General features: G+C 45.2%; 1 protein-coding gene across 1 annotated transcript in view; it reads right to left on the bottom strand.

The window, feature by feature from the left end:
• The window catches only part of YWHAZ (tyrosine 3-monooxygenase/tryptophan 5-monooxygenase activation protein zeta), a 57,216-nt gene extending 42,592 nt beyond the window's left edge, over positions 1-14,624 (bottom strand). Inside the window, exons 1-3 of the mRNA XM_078686945.1 lie at positions 14,402-14,624; positions 12,595-12,905; positions 4,180-4,300 (exon numbers count right to left, since the gene is read on the bottom strand). Coding sequence (XP_078543071.1) covers positions 4,180-4,300; positions 12,595-12,894 — 421 coding nt within the window. The 5' untranslated portion in view covers positions 12,895-12,905; positions 14,402-14,624. The remainder of the gene's footprint in view (positions 1-4,179; positions 4,301-12,594; positions 12,906-14,401) is intronic.
• Positions 14,625-16,032: the final 1,408 nt, after the last annotated feature.

Below are 16,032 nucleotides of genomic sequence, written 5' to 3'. Positions count from 1 at the left end.
AGTACACCATAAAGGACTAGTGCTCCATTGCAGAGTATTTCCATGGTACAGGACTACACACAACTCCATGATTATCCTGCTAAATATTGTCCAAGATACAACAGAAAGGTTTCAAATGCACTCAGTGAGGGGGCGGAGTACTATGTTGCACCTACGAGTTTGGGGTACCCCCAGCTGGGGAACCTGCAATGTATGCAGTCCAGAATTGGAGACAGGAGGGAGTCTGGCGGTGACTTAGACAGCATATGCCTTAGGTAGTGATCCCTCCATGTTCTCTGCGCATCAAAGCACTGCTCCTTCATCTCCCTATCCAGGCCACTAAAGTCAGGTAGTTGTGACCACTTTGGGTCAACAGATTCTCCAATTGAACATGTAATCAGGGAGCATGAACCTCATGTGATGTAAATGACCAAGATACTGAAATGCACGCTACCGGAGAAAGAATCCCTGGAGTGGTCTCTGGTCAACTGCAATTTAGGGCTGGGGAAAAGCCCTGTTCTGCCTAGAACTCTGATCAGATCTCTAATTTTAAAGGATCGTCTGCAATAGAAGCATGTCGCCAATCATTGTGACTGAAAAATGGAGTAATGCCACCCAAGGTAAATATGTGCATATAAAATGCATCACTACATAGCCAGATCAATGCCGCAGAAGCATGCAAACCTCTTCAGCTGACTGCAGTAGTGATTTTAACCTCCGAGGGAAGCAGTCAGATACAATGAACAAAGTCCTTTCCAAACCATACACAGTTGGGAGTCAGAAATCCCCAAAAGTTAACATGAGCATCTCAAAGAGAATGCTTCTTTAGCCTTATTCCAGAGGTGTTCAGAGTTCACTAAACAGTATGATTGAGCTAGAAGAACAGTCACAAGGAGGACTTTGGGTTAAAATGAGGTGGATGGGCTACTTCTAGTCTACAGCTGTTTTCAGTTTTTTAATGTCAGTTAATAAATGTGCATACTGCTCTGGTAACGACTACAGAGTTCCCAGCTTGATGCTGTGGAATAATCCAAGCATCTATATCTATGAAAGGTCCAATGCTGGAGAAACAGTGTGACTTTACTAGCAAGGTCTGCACCATGAAAACAGCTCGAAATCCCTATCAGTTGGAAAAAAGGCAGTAGGGAAACATGGTGTGAAGAAATTGAGAGAAATCTCATTAAAAAAATAGTAAATAAACCATACACCCAACCATTCGAGTACACTTTGAATAAAGCAAAAAAACAAAACCTATCAAGCATTGCTGCCAGAGAAACCAGTCTACCAAGTCTACAGAAAGAACAGCAGTGTTAACTGCCAGTACTGAGAGTCTTTGCTCCCTTAAAGTAGAAATTACATTTTCTTTAGATTAGCGTTAATTAACTGTTCCAATCAATTTTGTTCTTTTAAAAGACATTTTTAAAAAGAAATTTAAAAAAGGGCTAGTTAAGAAACGCAATATATTAAATCTTGGCGTGTATTGGCTGGCTTTACAGCTTCTTTGGTGCCAACAAGATAGCCTAAAGACAAATGCAATTAGAATCACGCGGTTAGCTGAATATGCCTAAAGTGCATGATCGTGTCAAGTTTCATTGTTGCAGGTCAAAAAGAGGTTATCTGGCCAGAGTCAGGGATACCAGAACACAAGGTTTTATCTCCAAAGATTCCTATGTTTTAAACTAAAAAGACCAAAACACAAGGGTAAGCCCACTGTATGTCCCTTCTAAAAACTGAAGACCTACCACCAAAGTGAGTACGGTGGCATCAGTGAGGGTGATACCACAGCTCAACTTTTTTTAAGAAACAGAATAGAATCTAAGTTCGTACTGTCCCTTTCTTGGATTTAAGCTGTGCTTTGCAAAGAAAAATGATCATTTATGGAAGAGGAAACCTCACATGCAATAGTGTCATGCTTAATCGGTATCCTCTCCCTACCTGGTAGGTAAATACCACCAAGGCAGAGACTACCTCCTCCAAGACTTAAAGGGTAGGAGGGAGTTCGTGGATAAGACTAACTGTATAAAGACGGGACCCAGATCTTATTAAAAATATATTTGTGTTGCCACCTTGATTCAGTGGTACACATGGTATATCTAAAAACAAACCTGGGTTTTTAAGGAACACCTACTTAGATATCTCTACTCGCAAAGACCAACAGACCTGCAGCCAAGAACACTAACTTACCACCGAATACTCAGGGACTTGGTGCATTCGTACCTTGCCGCGTACTTGAAACGTAACACCCAGCACTGCTAGTGTGCTCCAGAAGCTTCAATTATAGCAGTGAGTCACACAGTTCTGGAGACAACAAATAGGTTCCTGCTTCACCAGCAATCGAAAGTAAAGCAGCTACGGACAACACAAACATGTGCAGATGCATCTGAAGTCCCTGTAGCAATGTGATGCTGAAGAGACAGCTGCCTGTCCTGCAGTGCAGCCTAGGAGCAAGCCATGGGCTGTCCCGCGGGAAGGGGCCACCTTAGAAGCCACCAGCACTTTAACGAATGGAGTCTGAGAACTGCGCAGCAGGCCAACCCATCCACCTGAGGGCCCAGGCCATCACTGGAAGCAGGGTTGAGTAAGGGTGGGGCTAGGAACGATAACAGGACACTTTGAACCCCCCCCCCCCCCCCCCCCCACCACCACAGCCATAATGCCCTGCAGCCTTTCAAGACGGTGTATTACCAGATTAAAGAGCAATGACTGGGAAGAGCCACTGTAAACACAATTAGATTTATATTTCTGTGCAATTTCGCACAAACCTGAAGGTGGCCTGAAACTAAAACTGTTGCGCATAATACATTTTAAAAAAAACAACTCTTATGAATGTGGCAAAACAAGCAATGACTGGGGAGGGAAGGGGGGGGGGGGGGGGGGGAGGGACGGACACAAGGATGGGTGAAGCAAGGGCATGTACACAGCATCGGGAAAGCTAAACGGGCGGAGCAGCCATTGTGGTATTGAACTACAGTTAAAGCCCCTGAAATTGGTTGGGTGAAAAGCATGCGTGTTGCAGCTCCGAGCCAGCAGAGTACAAGACAGACCACACAATGGGTTATTTACTCAGGCTCAGTTTGAGTCATTATGTACCCCTGCCCCTCACCACTGCGGAGAAATTCAGAGAAGAGTGAGCAACTGGCGGGAATGCCCCAGACCGTTGTGGCTACTAAGGGCAGAAACCTGTTGGCAAACAGGTTTGAGACATTGTCCTCATAACCGTTGACATTTAGATATACCTGGTGTACCAATGAATAAAAAGGTAAAAAATAGGAAACACCAAGTTATTTGTAATAAGATCTGGATCCCGTATTTATTCAGTTAATCTTATCCAAAAACTCCCTCGGCCCTGCAAGTCTTCGAGGGGGGTAGAGTCTGCCATGGTGGCATTTACCTAAACGTTTGGGAAGAGGATACAGATGATGGAAGCATGCCACTATTAAGTGTGTGAGGTTTCCTCTTCCATATAAAGAGGACTCTTTTCAAAACAAATCTTAAGCCCATGAAAAGACCAGTACGGTATTTTGGTTTCTATTCTGTTTCTTAGAAAAGGTAGACAACCGGTTAGAGAGACCTGAATGAATGAATGAAATATTATTTGTAACGCGCAGCTATGCCCAGTGGGCGTCAAGGCGCCTAAACCAAAATATAAAGCTGATAGCAGACAGAAACAGAACCTACTGGTATGCCTCAATAAAGAGCCAGGTCTTCAATGACTTCCTAAAGAGGTCAAGGGAAGGAAGTCGTTTGATTTCGAGGGGGAGTGAGTTCCAAGTAAGAGGTGCCAATATAAGAGATGCGATATCACACACTTAATGTCACCGTACTCACTTTTGTGGTAGGTTTTTAGATTAAAATGACACTGAACTTGGATCTCTAGTGATCAAGAAAGTGGTTATTCAACAGAGGAGCTCTGCCAAATGCCATCACCCTACTTGTGACCCTACTTTAACCAGTGAGTTAAAGTTTAACAAGCTCTGCCAAGTCAGGGTTTGTGGGGTCATTCATGTTCAGGGAAAATGATCACAGTGCACACCATCATCACAACCATGTTTTCTCACCTTTAATGTTACAATCGTATGACAAATATACAGTCTACGTGTTCCAATGGGGTACCTCCAAGCAGTAAATCCAATCTATATTCCAGAACTGGTGATAGCCAACGTTTTCCACAAGAAAAATAAAATGGTAAAATGTACATACCTTCCTTATCGTCACCAGCTACTTCAGCTAAGTAACGATAATAATCTCCTTTCATCTTCAAATAGAAGACCTTGCTTTCCGATTGTGTAGCTTTAGGAACCAAGTGGTTGTCCAAAAGACCCTAAAATTAAAAAACCGTGATAATAAATCACACTTCATGTTCTCCCATAGCGATTTTATAAAACATCCAATAATCAAAAAAAGGAACACAGCCATTTACGTTTAACAGTTAATGGAAGATCGGATTAACAAATAAAGGGTTGCCATAATTTTATCTTGAAAACGTCCAACAGCCTTACATCATACCAACAAGGCGTTTGCTTCTATAGCTAATAGGACAATCTATCATTCTCAAAGACAGAAAACAAGTTCATTAAGGCACAAAACAGGTATAGCGTCCTGAAAATGGGGGAAACTTTCACAATTCAGGTTTTGGTCGAGGTCTACATCAATGTAGGTCGTACTTTGTGAGAAGTTCAGAGACAACTAACGTTAGATTTCTGACTTCCAATGAGAGCGCTCCATCGGACCACTTAGTTTTCTTTTCAACAATCTCGGAGCCAGAGGACCATACTTTTACCCTAACGGAAAAAGACCAGTGGGTGCAAAACCAGTAAAATAAAAGTAAGCTATGGCCATGTATGGCATTCAGAGATTCAAAACTCTTAGAACTACCGTTGTGGTTGTCTTAAAGACAAATCGATTTCTAAACAGGAATCAACTTTCAGTATGGGAAACTAGAATTCCACAGAAACGTTAGTTCACCATGATATAAATAAGAATGCTTCCAAAACATTTGTGATGAAAGTCTGCAATAAACAGAAAACAAATTTACATCCCAGGAGGAAAATGAAATCTTAAGACACCACTGAATGACCTTGGCTAGTGAAAATTTGAATGGAACGTTTCAGTCATTAACCCAGGCACATTTAGTAGGACAACGATAAGCAGGAAGGTGTCAATGCAATGTTAATGTGCTGCTCTCACTCTGAAAGAAGGCTCTTGCAGAAAAACATTCCACTGCACCATTGGTTCGTCTTGTAGTGTGCGCATTTAAGAAGTGAACTATCCAAGCGCCACTCACTAAACCAGCTGATCATTTAACGACCCCTCAACTCTTACTCTAGACAGCAATATTAAGTTACAAGTAAAACTGGTACACCATTGACTAAACTATGGTTATTCAGGATCATGCCCTTCAACACTCCAGCTCTAAGAGGCACTGTGGTTGCACTGGAAAATGATGGGTCACAGGGATACTAAATGAGGTTACAGAGTGACAACTGAAATACCGCCACTCCATGGCACAAGATGCCAGTAGATGAAGACTTGATAACACATCTTAAATAGCGCCATCCTCGAGCAACTCACCAAAATTCTAACCATAGCAGTACTATGCAAGGCATCAAGAACCAGTGCCAGAATCGATAACTGGATCACAACAAGTGCATTGAGGCTTCATGACCCAACTAAAGGGAATGGAACTTGGTTAAAGAGGAACACCACGAGCTGCACAATTGTAAGCGCTCATGGAAACACGTCTGACAATCAAGTGTATTATAAGAGCATTATATTCACTATCCATTCAGAAACCCGAGAGGAGTGAGTACACTATAAGGATTAGTGTTCCCCTGAAGAGTATTTACATGGTACAGGACTACACACAACACCACCAAGGTTACACTTCTAGGCGGTCCCCAAGATGGATGCTGCCGACCCCAGCTCTCCACGCAGACTCTTCCCGTCCCTGCTCGAGCAGCGTGGGGAGCAGAGGCACCGGGGGCCGCAGTGCCATGGAGGCGGAGCAGAGGCACCGGGGGCCGCAGTGCCATGGAGGCCACGGAAGCAGCGGGCACAGAAAAGACTTAGCCAATGCCCGGTGTTGCCGCTTGGTTCGGCTATTGGAGAGTCTGGCCCAGGTTTCCCCTGAGGCAGTCTCCTACCCAGCGGGACATCGGGCATGGATTACCGCTCCGCTGATGCCTCTCTTTCAGACTCTTCCGCATCACTCGGACCGTCCTGTCCTCCTGTTGATTATCCAGCCTCGGAGGAGCTCTGGCTCCTCCAGATGACTCCGGATGGTGTTGGATTGCTCTACGGCATGATCTCCCCTCTTCATGGGACTTCGAGACGTCTTGGCTGATGCCCAGTGGAGCCGCTTGGTTCAGCTATTGAGTAGTCCGGCCTGAGTTCTCCCGCGGCCATCTCCTACCTAGCTAGACATCGGGGAAAGACATTCCTCTTCCCACTGCTGCTTCTGTTCTCTTCCTCCCCTTACTGCCTTGGATCGAGTCACCGCTGATGAATGATAATGTGGCCAGTCTTGGTGCCGCTTTGTCTCCATCGGCTGCCTGCCAGTCTTCGCAGCTGCCTCTCTACCTGGATATGCTCTGCCTCGTCCCTGACTCCTGAGACCCAAGAGATCTTTTTCCAGGCATGGAGGCGCAGGAGCCACGGCCGGCTGATAGTCTACTCCAATCCCCCAGTGGACCCTAGCCTGCACGCCTCCTCTCCCTTCCTCCCCGCCTTTGGAACTACGTAACCCCCCCCCCCCACCACCACTTTTCTGCACTTTAAATCACGCTCCCTGGGTCACTTACATGGACTTTATGACTTCTTAATCTTTTGCCCTGCCCGCCATTTTGTTGCTGTTCTCCGCCGATTCCTCTGGACCCAGACCCGCCATCTTGTTGAACCTTTGTCCTTTTCCCTCGTCCCTCCCCACTTGACTATCCTCACACATTTCTCCCCCTTTATGATTTGCCTTTTCTCCATCCCCTCGTATTCCCGCACCCTCTCATAACACTACTTTTGCCCTCCTCTACCTTCTCTTCCCCCTTTTGATTTTCCCACTTCCCGTTAATTTCCGTGCAACATGTCTTAATTTACTTTTACTGTATCTTCACTGTACTCGCCGTTTCCATGTAATCATTATGTAACTTATTTAAACTCGCAACTTTACCTGGTGATTAGACGAAGACCTATACTAACTTTCCTGAAATTTGGATCTTAACAATGCAACCACTACCGAAAATGTACAATTTTATCGTTGCAAAATTGTGTGTTGCTGGACTAATATAAATAGCCTTGAAAAAGCCTGGTGACACTCGCCACACGGGGCTCCTTTTACAATGTTTTCTATGAAAAACCTACAATGAGTGAAATGGATCCAATTAAGTGATAAATAAAAAGCACTACCATTTACTTCAACCTATGTGTACTGTATTACATCCAAAAATAGAATTAGCCTACTAATTTGGATTCATATACATGCCTGGAAAGGAGGAATACATTCTCACAACCTTCTCTCACCTCGATGTGGTGTAACCGAATGTAAAGCGCTCAGATACCTACGGGTCTAGCCAGCTCTATATAAAACTCAAATAAATAAAAAATAAATCCTGATAAATATCATCCAAGATACCAGAGAAAGGTTTCATGTTTACTTAGTGAGGGTATGAGTACTGTGGTGGGTCTATGATTTTGAGGTACAACAAGCTGGGGATCCTGGAATATGTGCAACCCAAGAGTAGGTGGCATGAGGTAGTTTGGGGTAGGTAACTTATTAGACAGTATATGCCTTAGGTAGTGATCCCTCAGCGTCCCCTGCATGTTTGAGCACTGCTCATTCATCTCCCTAGAAGGCCACGGCAGTAGGTTGTTGCGCCCATTTGGGGTCAACAGATTCTCCAGCCGAACAGGCATTTGGAGAACTTGAAACTTATGGACAACAATTTCCAAGGTACTCAAGTGTACACTAGCAAGGAACGATTCACATGAGTGGTTTATGGTCAAATGTAGTGATGGTGAAAGCCTTGCCCTACAGGAACACTGATCAGATCTAAAACACCTTGGAGTTTAAACTGATTGTCTCCAATACAAGCCTGTCATCAATCAGCCTCTAAAAAATGGGGTAAAGCAAAGCCACCCAAGCCAACATTAACATTCCAAACCGCCACCACCAATGTTTGACAAAGTAAATCACGAGATGCTCAATTTTATGAACAGTGAGTACTTAAAAACGAAACGCTTCACAAGTTAAGTCTGGGTTTCTGTTACCATTAGTGCGCAGGTAACTAGGACTCTCCGAGTGCAGCCAGTTCCTTTTGCATTTTAAATGTGGAGTACCGGCGTTTATCAGCATGGTTTCTATTCTATCGAGTAAGGCAGCCCAAATACCCCTGAAGAAGAAACAAGAACTTCCTAAAAGGCCACCCCTCTTATTCCCATTTTATAAGCAATATGTATTACGACCAAGGTTAAGACTGTGGTTAAAACAAATTGCCTAACCTAGCTTTAAGGAGATATTTGGCTCCTGATGAGCTATCTTGAGGAGGTTAGCAGAAAGCATACTGGTGTGCACTGCTGACTAAAACGTCTTTTGGGAGGTATGACGACCGACACTACATCCAACCCGTGTATCCACTCCTTTCCTAGCTGTCTGGAAAGACGGCAAATACAAACATGCACATTATTCGAAGGAGTAGACAATGACACGTGCGGCTGCAGCAGAGCTCTAGGACCAATGAGTATATGCTTGCCAAAACACTAATATGACTAACATAGAAAATGATGGCTGTAAGCCCTCTGAGTAGGCGGTACCATCCCTCGTTTAAGAGCCCACCGGCGTGCAACCAGGTGCGGTTAAACAATCCCCAGAGGCAGGGTGTAATGCATTTCACTAGTGCCCCAACTTATTATGCACATAGACAGCTGCGAGCGTAAAGAGGGATGATCCATAAACGACAGGTCAGGCCCAATTCATGCAAGTCAAGGCACATCCCAAAAACGCTGCAGGAAAGGGTGGGTAACGACCTATTTCAGAATGAATTCTCCTTGGCGTCTTGCACATCCAGTTTAACGGGAAAAGGTCACAGGCGGCGCCTTCAAATACAACTTCACAAAAATCAAAGTACCACTCGGGATAGGGGTACAGGGAGATTTGCCAAGGTCCAAAACATTACCGAGAGAAGGCATTGCATTCAACCCGGCAGATTCGTTCACATGTAGGCCTTAGCATGCCACAAAACATCAAACCGTAACCAAAACTCCAGCTTTAGCAAAAGACGCCACGAAGGTGCCAAAATCGGGCATTTGCCAGAATCTGGGGTGGCTGAAAGGGGGCAATGTTTCAACGGTCTACGCTTGAAATGGCCTGGCTGCACCCTCGTTGTGGCGAGTCCCCAGTACAACAAATGGATTAGTTTTCCATTGCGGCGCATCTTCGAGGACTACACCCAGCCAACCCCACCGTGGTAACTCTGCAAAATATCCTGTCAGAGAAATGTTTCAAATTCGCCAATATCTACCTAGATACCCATGTTTATGAGGGAGCTCCATCAGCAGAGCCAGCCCATGTTTTTACACCCACAAATGGTTTATAGTAGGAAGGTCAGACACCTGCATCTCAGATACCCAAACAGGAAAACAAAGGGACACTTTTTATACCCAACTCAGCAAACAGCGTGGATAAATGGGTCAGTCTATATGAGGCACTAATACGCTCCCCATACGAGTGTGCCTGATGCCAAAGAGCTGTCCTACCAAGAATCAAGGAGAAATTAACCATAGAGACCATAAAAGCCCCCCCCCCCCCTTCTGAGGGTCTGGCTGCCTTCCGGGTCTCTACCGTAGAGTGCAGTGCACCGCAAGTGCCATTCATTTCTGAAAGAGCATGAAACCCATTGCAAAACGGCTGGCAGTGGACTATTCAAAGAGGACTGCCGGCGAATATGCAGGTGAACGTTCAGATGGCCAACTTGCAATGTTTCTGTACACCTTCATTACGAAATCAATGACTGCAGTCTGAGTGTATATGGGCATTCATTATTGATATAGGCAAAAACGGGTTACAAACTTTTTTCAATAAAAAACTGCCAACGCCAATCAGCTGGCAGCCAACGCCGGGCTCCTGTTTTGTCAATTGGCGAAAAAGGAGAAAACTTTCTGAATTAAATATTTTAGAACAGCCTACTGAGCTCATGTGAGGCAGAACTAATCGCCAGAGTCTAGTTTGATCACTCCGTTCCAATTCTCATAAGCATCCAAACGTACACATTAAGACCTGGAGCATCACTAATACATACAGTTGTAAAACAAAATTTCACGCTGAGATGTGCAAGTCGATAGGGGGCTAAAAGAAGGTAAAGAGTCAAACCACCGACATGTTTAAACTGTTTGACTTTCCGGGCCCCGGGTAGTAGTGAATAACGTGAGTCATGTGTGGTGCACATGCATTTAAAATCCCAGCTTTACTTCCGGTCTGCTTAAAAGATGGCAGAGTTAGAACCGTTCAGATAAACAAACCCCTAAAACAAACACGGACTCTGACCTACCACCAGCCCACCAAAATGAGACGAGATCCACTAACTGCACCAATGAGAATCTGCGGTCTAGACATTTCGCAAAGCAATGCACAACATGCATTTCCTGTGTTGATTCAAGTGAACTGACCGAGCAACGGTAGTTTCCCCTCTCCATCATCCACTGCTAATATTTCACTAAACACCATCCTGTCATTGCTGACAAACTTTTAAATTCAATTAATGTAGCTCACTGGTTTAAGATTTCACTTGCTTACAGCATTCATATTCACTTCCTCCAAAATCTACATTGTGCAACTACGCCTGCCTACCTGCTAGAATCAGGAAGTGGGGCCTACATCACTGATCCCAGATGCAGATCTTCAAATTCTGCTGCAATGATCTGTGCATTCCCACTAAAGCGATCTAGCCAGCGTTCTTGACACCCATTTCAAAGCAGTCATTCTCAAACAAAATCACGCATGGAAACCCAGTTATGTTTAGACTTAAGCATTTCCTAAAAAGTTTAGCACAGAACTACAGAGCCTCTCATGCCATTTTAGTGTTTAAAATACCACAAAAACAGCATTTTGACGAGTTATGAGCCCCACAAGCTGTTTTAAGGAGCTTTCTAAATAAAGGTGACAAGCTTCCAATGTAGTCATGGGCTGGAAATGTCCTAAAGTTTCATGCTCTGGAATCCCATCATATTTCCCTATGCTCGTGTCTTAATGGAACGTTTCTTGACCAAAGGATTAAGACAATAACAGATTCCTAGCTGGAGAGCAGTGGTGCACCAGTCTCTAAATAAGACCAGAAACTCAGAGGGTGATTTGTACACAACAGAATTTCAACTTGTATAGGAGGTCTGAGTTGCAAATTGTCTCCAGGCCTCCGACCATTATCCAAAAGTAAGCATAATCAGGCCACATAGTAATGATTCTTTGCATAGTCTTCTAAACGTAGGCATCATCCACGGCGGATAGGAGGAATTTTAACTGATGCAGATCTAGTACTCAAACGAGTCGACACTGTGGAAGGGGAGTCCATTTAAGTGCTGTCCCCGATACCCCCGGACAACAATGGGGCCTGGCAAATTAGATAACAGGGACTTCCCGATTTCACCCATCAATGAGAACGTCTGAAGGTCGTATCCAATGTTTGAGAAAGCTGGTGCTACGCCTCGGGCTGAACTCAGACCAGCAATAATTCAGAGGTTCAGTTCGGCATACTCACAGCCTTTCAAGAGTTTGCTTGTCCATGGGAGTTATAAATTGTGTGGTAGATGGACAACACCTGGGAGTCTACCAGAGGATTATTCAGACTTGGAACACTAAAAAAGATTTAAAAAAAAAAAAAAAGACATGGAACAATTGCATGCGTTAAGTAGTTGAGAACTATATCAACCAGCAGCGAGCAACTACTCATAACAGCAATGTCAACTAAAAGGAATTGTAGAACATTCGCGAATGCATGGTTTGCACTTGGAGGCGAAAATGGTTCTTGACAAGATGGTAAAACATCGCATTTCAACACGGTTTAAAGGAAAATAACGATTGGATAACTACACCCATCAAGGCATAAAAAACAACCAGGTCGTTCAACGGTTGGTGCGTGTATACCTATCAACATGTTACAAATTGATCAAAGGTTACTTCTGTATACATATCAACTGTTACAATTTTATGGTAAAGATCGATTTCACAGCTGAAGAAATTATTTTAATTCAGTTTTTGTTTACTGGCACATAGCTATAGTTCACATTACAAAGGTGCTTACGGCATTAGCGACTTCTACCACATGTTAAAGCTTACAGTAACGTGCTACACAAACTTGTTATCAATTCATGAAGCATGTCTACACCATTTCCGAAACATCACCAGAAAATTTGCTATATAAAAGTGCCTCTAGACCAGAGTATTGCAGAAGATGACGAGCCGTTTATATATTCCTTTCCCAATAATATAGTGGATTGAAAACCTATGGCATCAACTTTTACCAAGACAGCAGCATTAACTACACAACACCCAAAAAAGCAACATGCAACGAAAACAAAACATTTGGGAAATGCAACAAACAGGACCAGCAAAGAAATAAAATGAATTGATCTTACCAGTACATCATTACAGATCTCTCTTAGCTCGGTCTCTATTTTCTCCCGGTATTCTTTGGCCATTTGTTGTTTTTTTTCACTGCCTTCCGTTTTCTGCTCGATACTAGAAACGACCCTCCACGATGACCTACGAGCTCCTACCACATTCTTGTAAGCAACAGACAGAAGGTTCCGCTCCTCGTTGGACAATCCACTTTCACCACATTCCTCCGTTACCTTCTTCATGTTCTGTGCCATGTCATCGTATCTCTCGGCCTGTTCTGCCAGTTTGGCTTTCTGCACCAGCTCGTTTTTATCCATGACTGCACTAGCTAAGTAAGAAAAATTAGTAAAGATTAAAGATCGATCGACTTAAGAGAACAGAAAGCATTACATGCGTTACATTGCCGTGGTTTCATAAGAATACTAAAGAAAAGCACATTTCTGTACTGTCTTTGGGTTGAAAGAAACAGTCCTCGTTAAAAAAAAAAAAACACTACGATGTTAATGACAAACCTCATTTTTACACAATTAACGGATATACGGTTTAATTGTACTTTAGGGCAATCAAGTACACAAATAGGGTAAAGGTTACAGGCAAATAAAACGTCCAATTTAACAACTCTGGAAAATCGGGTTTCTGGTGGAGCCAGTCCACGACAGCTGTGCGAGGAAAACCATTTTGAGAGGACGGAATAGGTGGTGAGAGCGAAACGATTCAAAAAAGGTAAAAGTGACATTTTACAAAGGCTTTCTTGTGCAGACGAGAACACACAATAGTCTGCCTTGCACGCATTTTACCTAATCGATTAATTTGTGTGCAAAAGGCTGCGACTGTCGATATCGCACAGCATCTGTGTCCTCCTAAATGACAGTTTGGGGCGTCGGTAGGGGAAGACAATGGTTTTTGGGCCGTAATGCTAAAAAGTAGCAAACACCACGACTCTAAAGAGGTAGTGTCCGAGCCCCCCGTGAACCATGACAGCCTTACAGGGTCGTCCAGGCTACATTGGACTTGCATGTTGATACAAGGGGGGGGGGGGTTAGATGTCTACGCGTGTGCTGATTGAAACCCTCGCAATAACACAATGGTGACAGTGACATGGACAGGACGCAAACCATCCCCCACCAGTTTCTCGGAAACCGGTTGTGGGATCTGTGCAAGGAGCAGCGTGCATAACGTGCCCCGAGCACGCTTCGAGAGAGAGAGAAGAACCCCCGCCCCCCACCGGAGGATCCGGGGGCGGCAGCATCTTGCAGCGGAGGAGGCTCGAGCATCTGCCGAACTGCGGATTGTCCTCGGTATGGAGAGGCGACGGGCACCGAGAGACTCCGATCACGCAGCCACACCCTGTACGGGGAAGCCCGCAGACACAAAGAGCCGTTCTTATGCGAACCAACATGGCGCAGGGCTTGGTCTGCCCCCTTCATTCTTGCGGGCGTGCCGCCCGGCTCCCTAACCTCGGGGAGGACACGGGGTGGAGATGTCGCTGTCACAGAGGACAGCCCGAGCCCGGCGGCCTCAGCACATCAGAGCGCGCCGCAGCGGGGCCGCGCGAGGCTCAACCCCGGCTACGTCACCACCTGGGACATAACGGACATTTTGTAACCTCCGGACCGGCTCCATCACCGCTAACACGGAAACCCCTCCACCCCCACGCCTATCGCCTCCCCTCACACAGGGCCTCCGGGTCGCATCACAGACACAGGGCGCTGGCTCCTCGGGACACAGTGGGAGATTGGACGCTCCCGTGGCCTCACTGCGTAGTATGACCGAAGAAAGAGCGACAAAACGTGTCACGGCTGCCCAGTGACCGCCCCATGATACCTGTTTCCGCGCTGCTACAAGAGACGGGGTCTGGCTGCTCTTGGCGTCCCTCCGTCCGGGATAGCTGGGGAGCGGTGTCTGCGCGTCTTCTCTGTGCTTTCGGCTGCGCCGCCCTCACCAGTTCTGCCTCCGCCCCCTCTCAGGCTCCCTCAGCCGCGGGGTTTCCTCCAATCGCTAGCCGGGCTGCAGGGAGCATGACGTAAGGGCTGCTATGGCAACCGCTGATTGGTGGCCGCGCAGCACACAACCGTCGGATCGCTAGGGCGGTGCTCGAGCATGGCGGCCGCGAGCGGGGCTGAGTGCGCGTGGCCGACTTTTCTCACCCCTCCCGCTTTCCGCGGTGTTCTTCTGTAGTTGAAGCTAAACCGCCGGGCCGTTCAAAATGGCGCACCAGGGAGGGGGTTCTGCCTCTGGACGCTGGAGCGCGATGGACTATTGATGTTTCTTTCGCTTTCGCATAAATAGGACAACTGCCTGCGCGTGGTCAGACCAGCGTGAATAAGAGATGTAATTGGGTTCACGATGGGCCCTTGCGCCCTCGCCCTTTCAGGCGTTGCCCTAGATATGAACTCAAACGTCATTTTCTGTCCCAACATAACAATATACCTGCTGCTCTCACAAAGGCCTCATCACCTTTATTCCCTCCGCTTTGGTGGAATAACCCATCATTTTAATGAGCCATCAACATGTACCCACCACGTTAGGACAACACGGAGGAGTATTGTGAGATGCCTTGTTTTCTGAACGATTTTGCACATGGGAAAATATCAGAAAATGCTGCATGAAATAAGCCTTCTCGTACCGATGAAGGACGAATTCCACTGTCAAGCCCCCGGCACCTTATTGACCCCACAACCTTGAAATATGATTTCTGAGCTAGTATATTTCAGCTTACTTTATTTGCATGATTTTACCCTCTTCAGAATGGCAAATATCTAAATCCAGTGACTGACTATCTTACCACAGCTATCAGTCGTAGCTAAACTCTTAAAGCCACTGACACAGATATTCCAAAATATGATGCACAGAATAAAGTATTTAACAGTACAGCAGTACAGCTTCTTCTAAGGATTATAGCTTGGTATCAAGTTAAGATAGGTAAGAAGAGTGTGTTAGGAGTCAGTGAGTGTTCATGTTGCCAGTAGAATATCAATTAATGGAAATGATGGAGCCAGCACTTCTACACTTTGGACAGTACTCGTATGTTTGATTTTTCTAATTTTACGCAGGTACTGTATTTCACTACATGAAGTGACATATGTCATGTTGACTGCATTTTGTTTTTGTATATGCTGAAAACTTAATTAAATAAAAAGACTATTAAAAGGGAGCAACACATCGTGCCAACATTAGATGACATAATCGCTGACTTCAACGGAGCCCATTGGTTCTCGAAACTCAACCTTAATGTTGGATACCATCAACTACAACTCAACTGCAGCAGCAGGTACAACACAACATTCTCCACACACCTGGGTTTGCGGCGGTACAAGCGTCTGAACTTTGGAATATTGTCCGCAGCAAAAGTGTTCCAGAACATCATTCAGGAGGACCTCTCTTGCCTCCAGGTGGTGATGAATGTCAGTGATGACATCTTGATATTTTCCACAGACCGCAGAAAAACATCACCG

This window comes from Lissotriton helveticus, chromosome 4_1 (assembly GCF_964261635.1).
Source record: "Lissotriton helveticus chromosome 4_1, aLisHel1.1, whole genome shotgun sequence".
Classification (NCBI taxonomy): domain Eukaryota; kingdom Metazoa; phylum Chordata; class Amphibia; order Caudata; family Salamandridae; genus Lissotriton; species Lissotriton helveticus.
The sequence above is the reverse complement of the archived record's forward strand: the minus strand, read 5'-3'. Positions and strand labels throughout refer to the sequence as shown.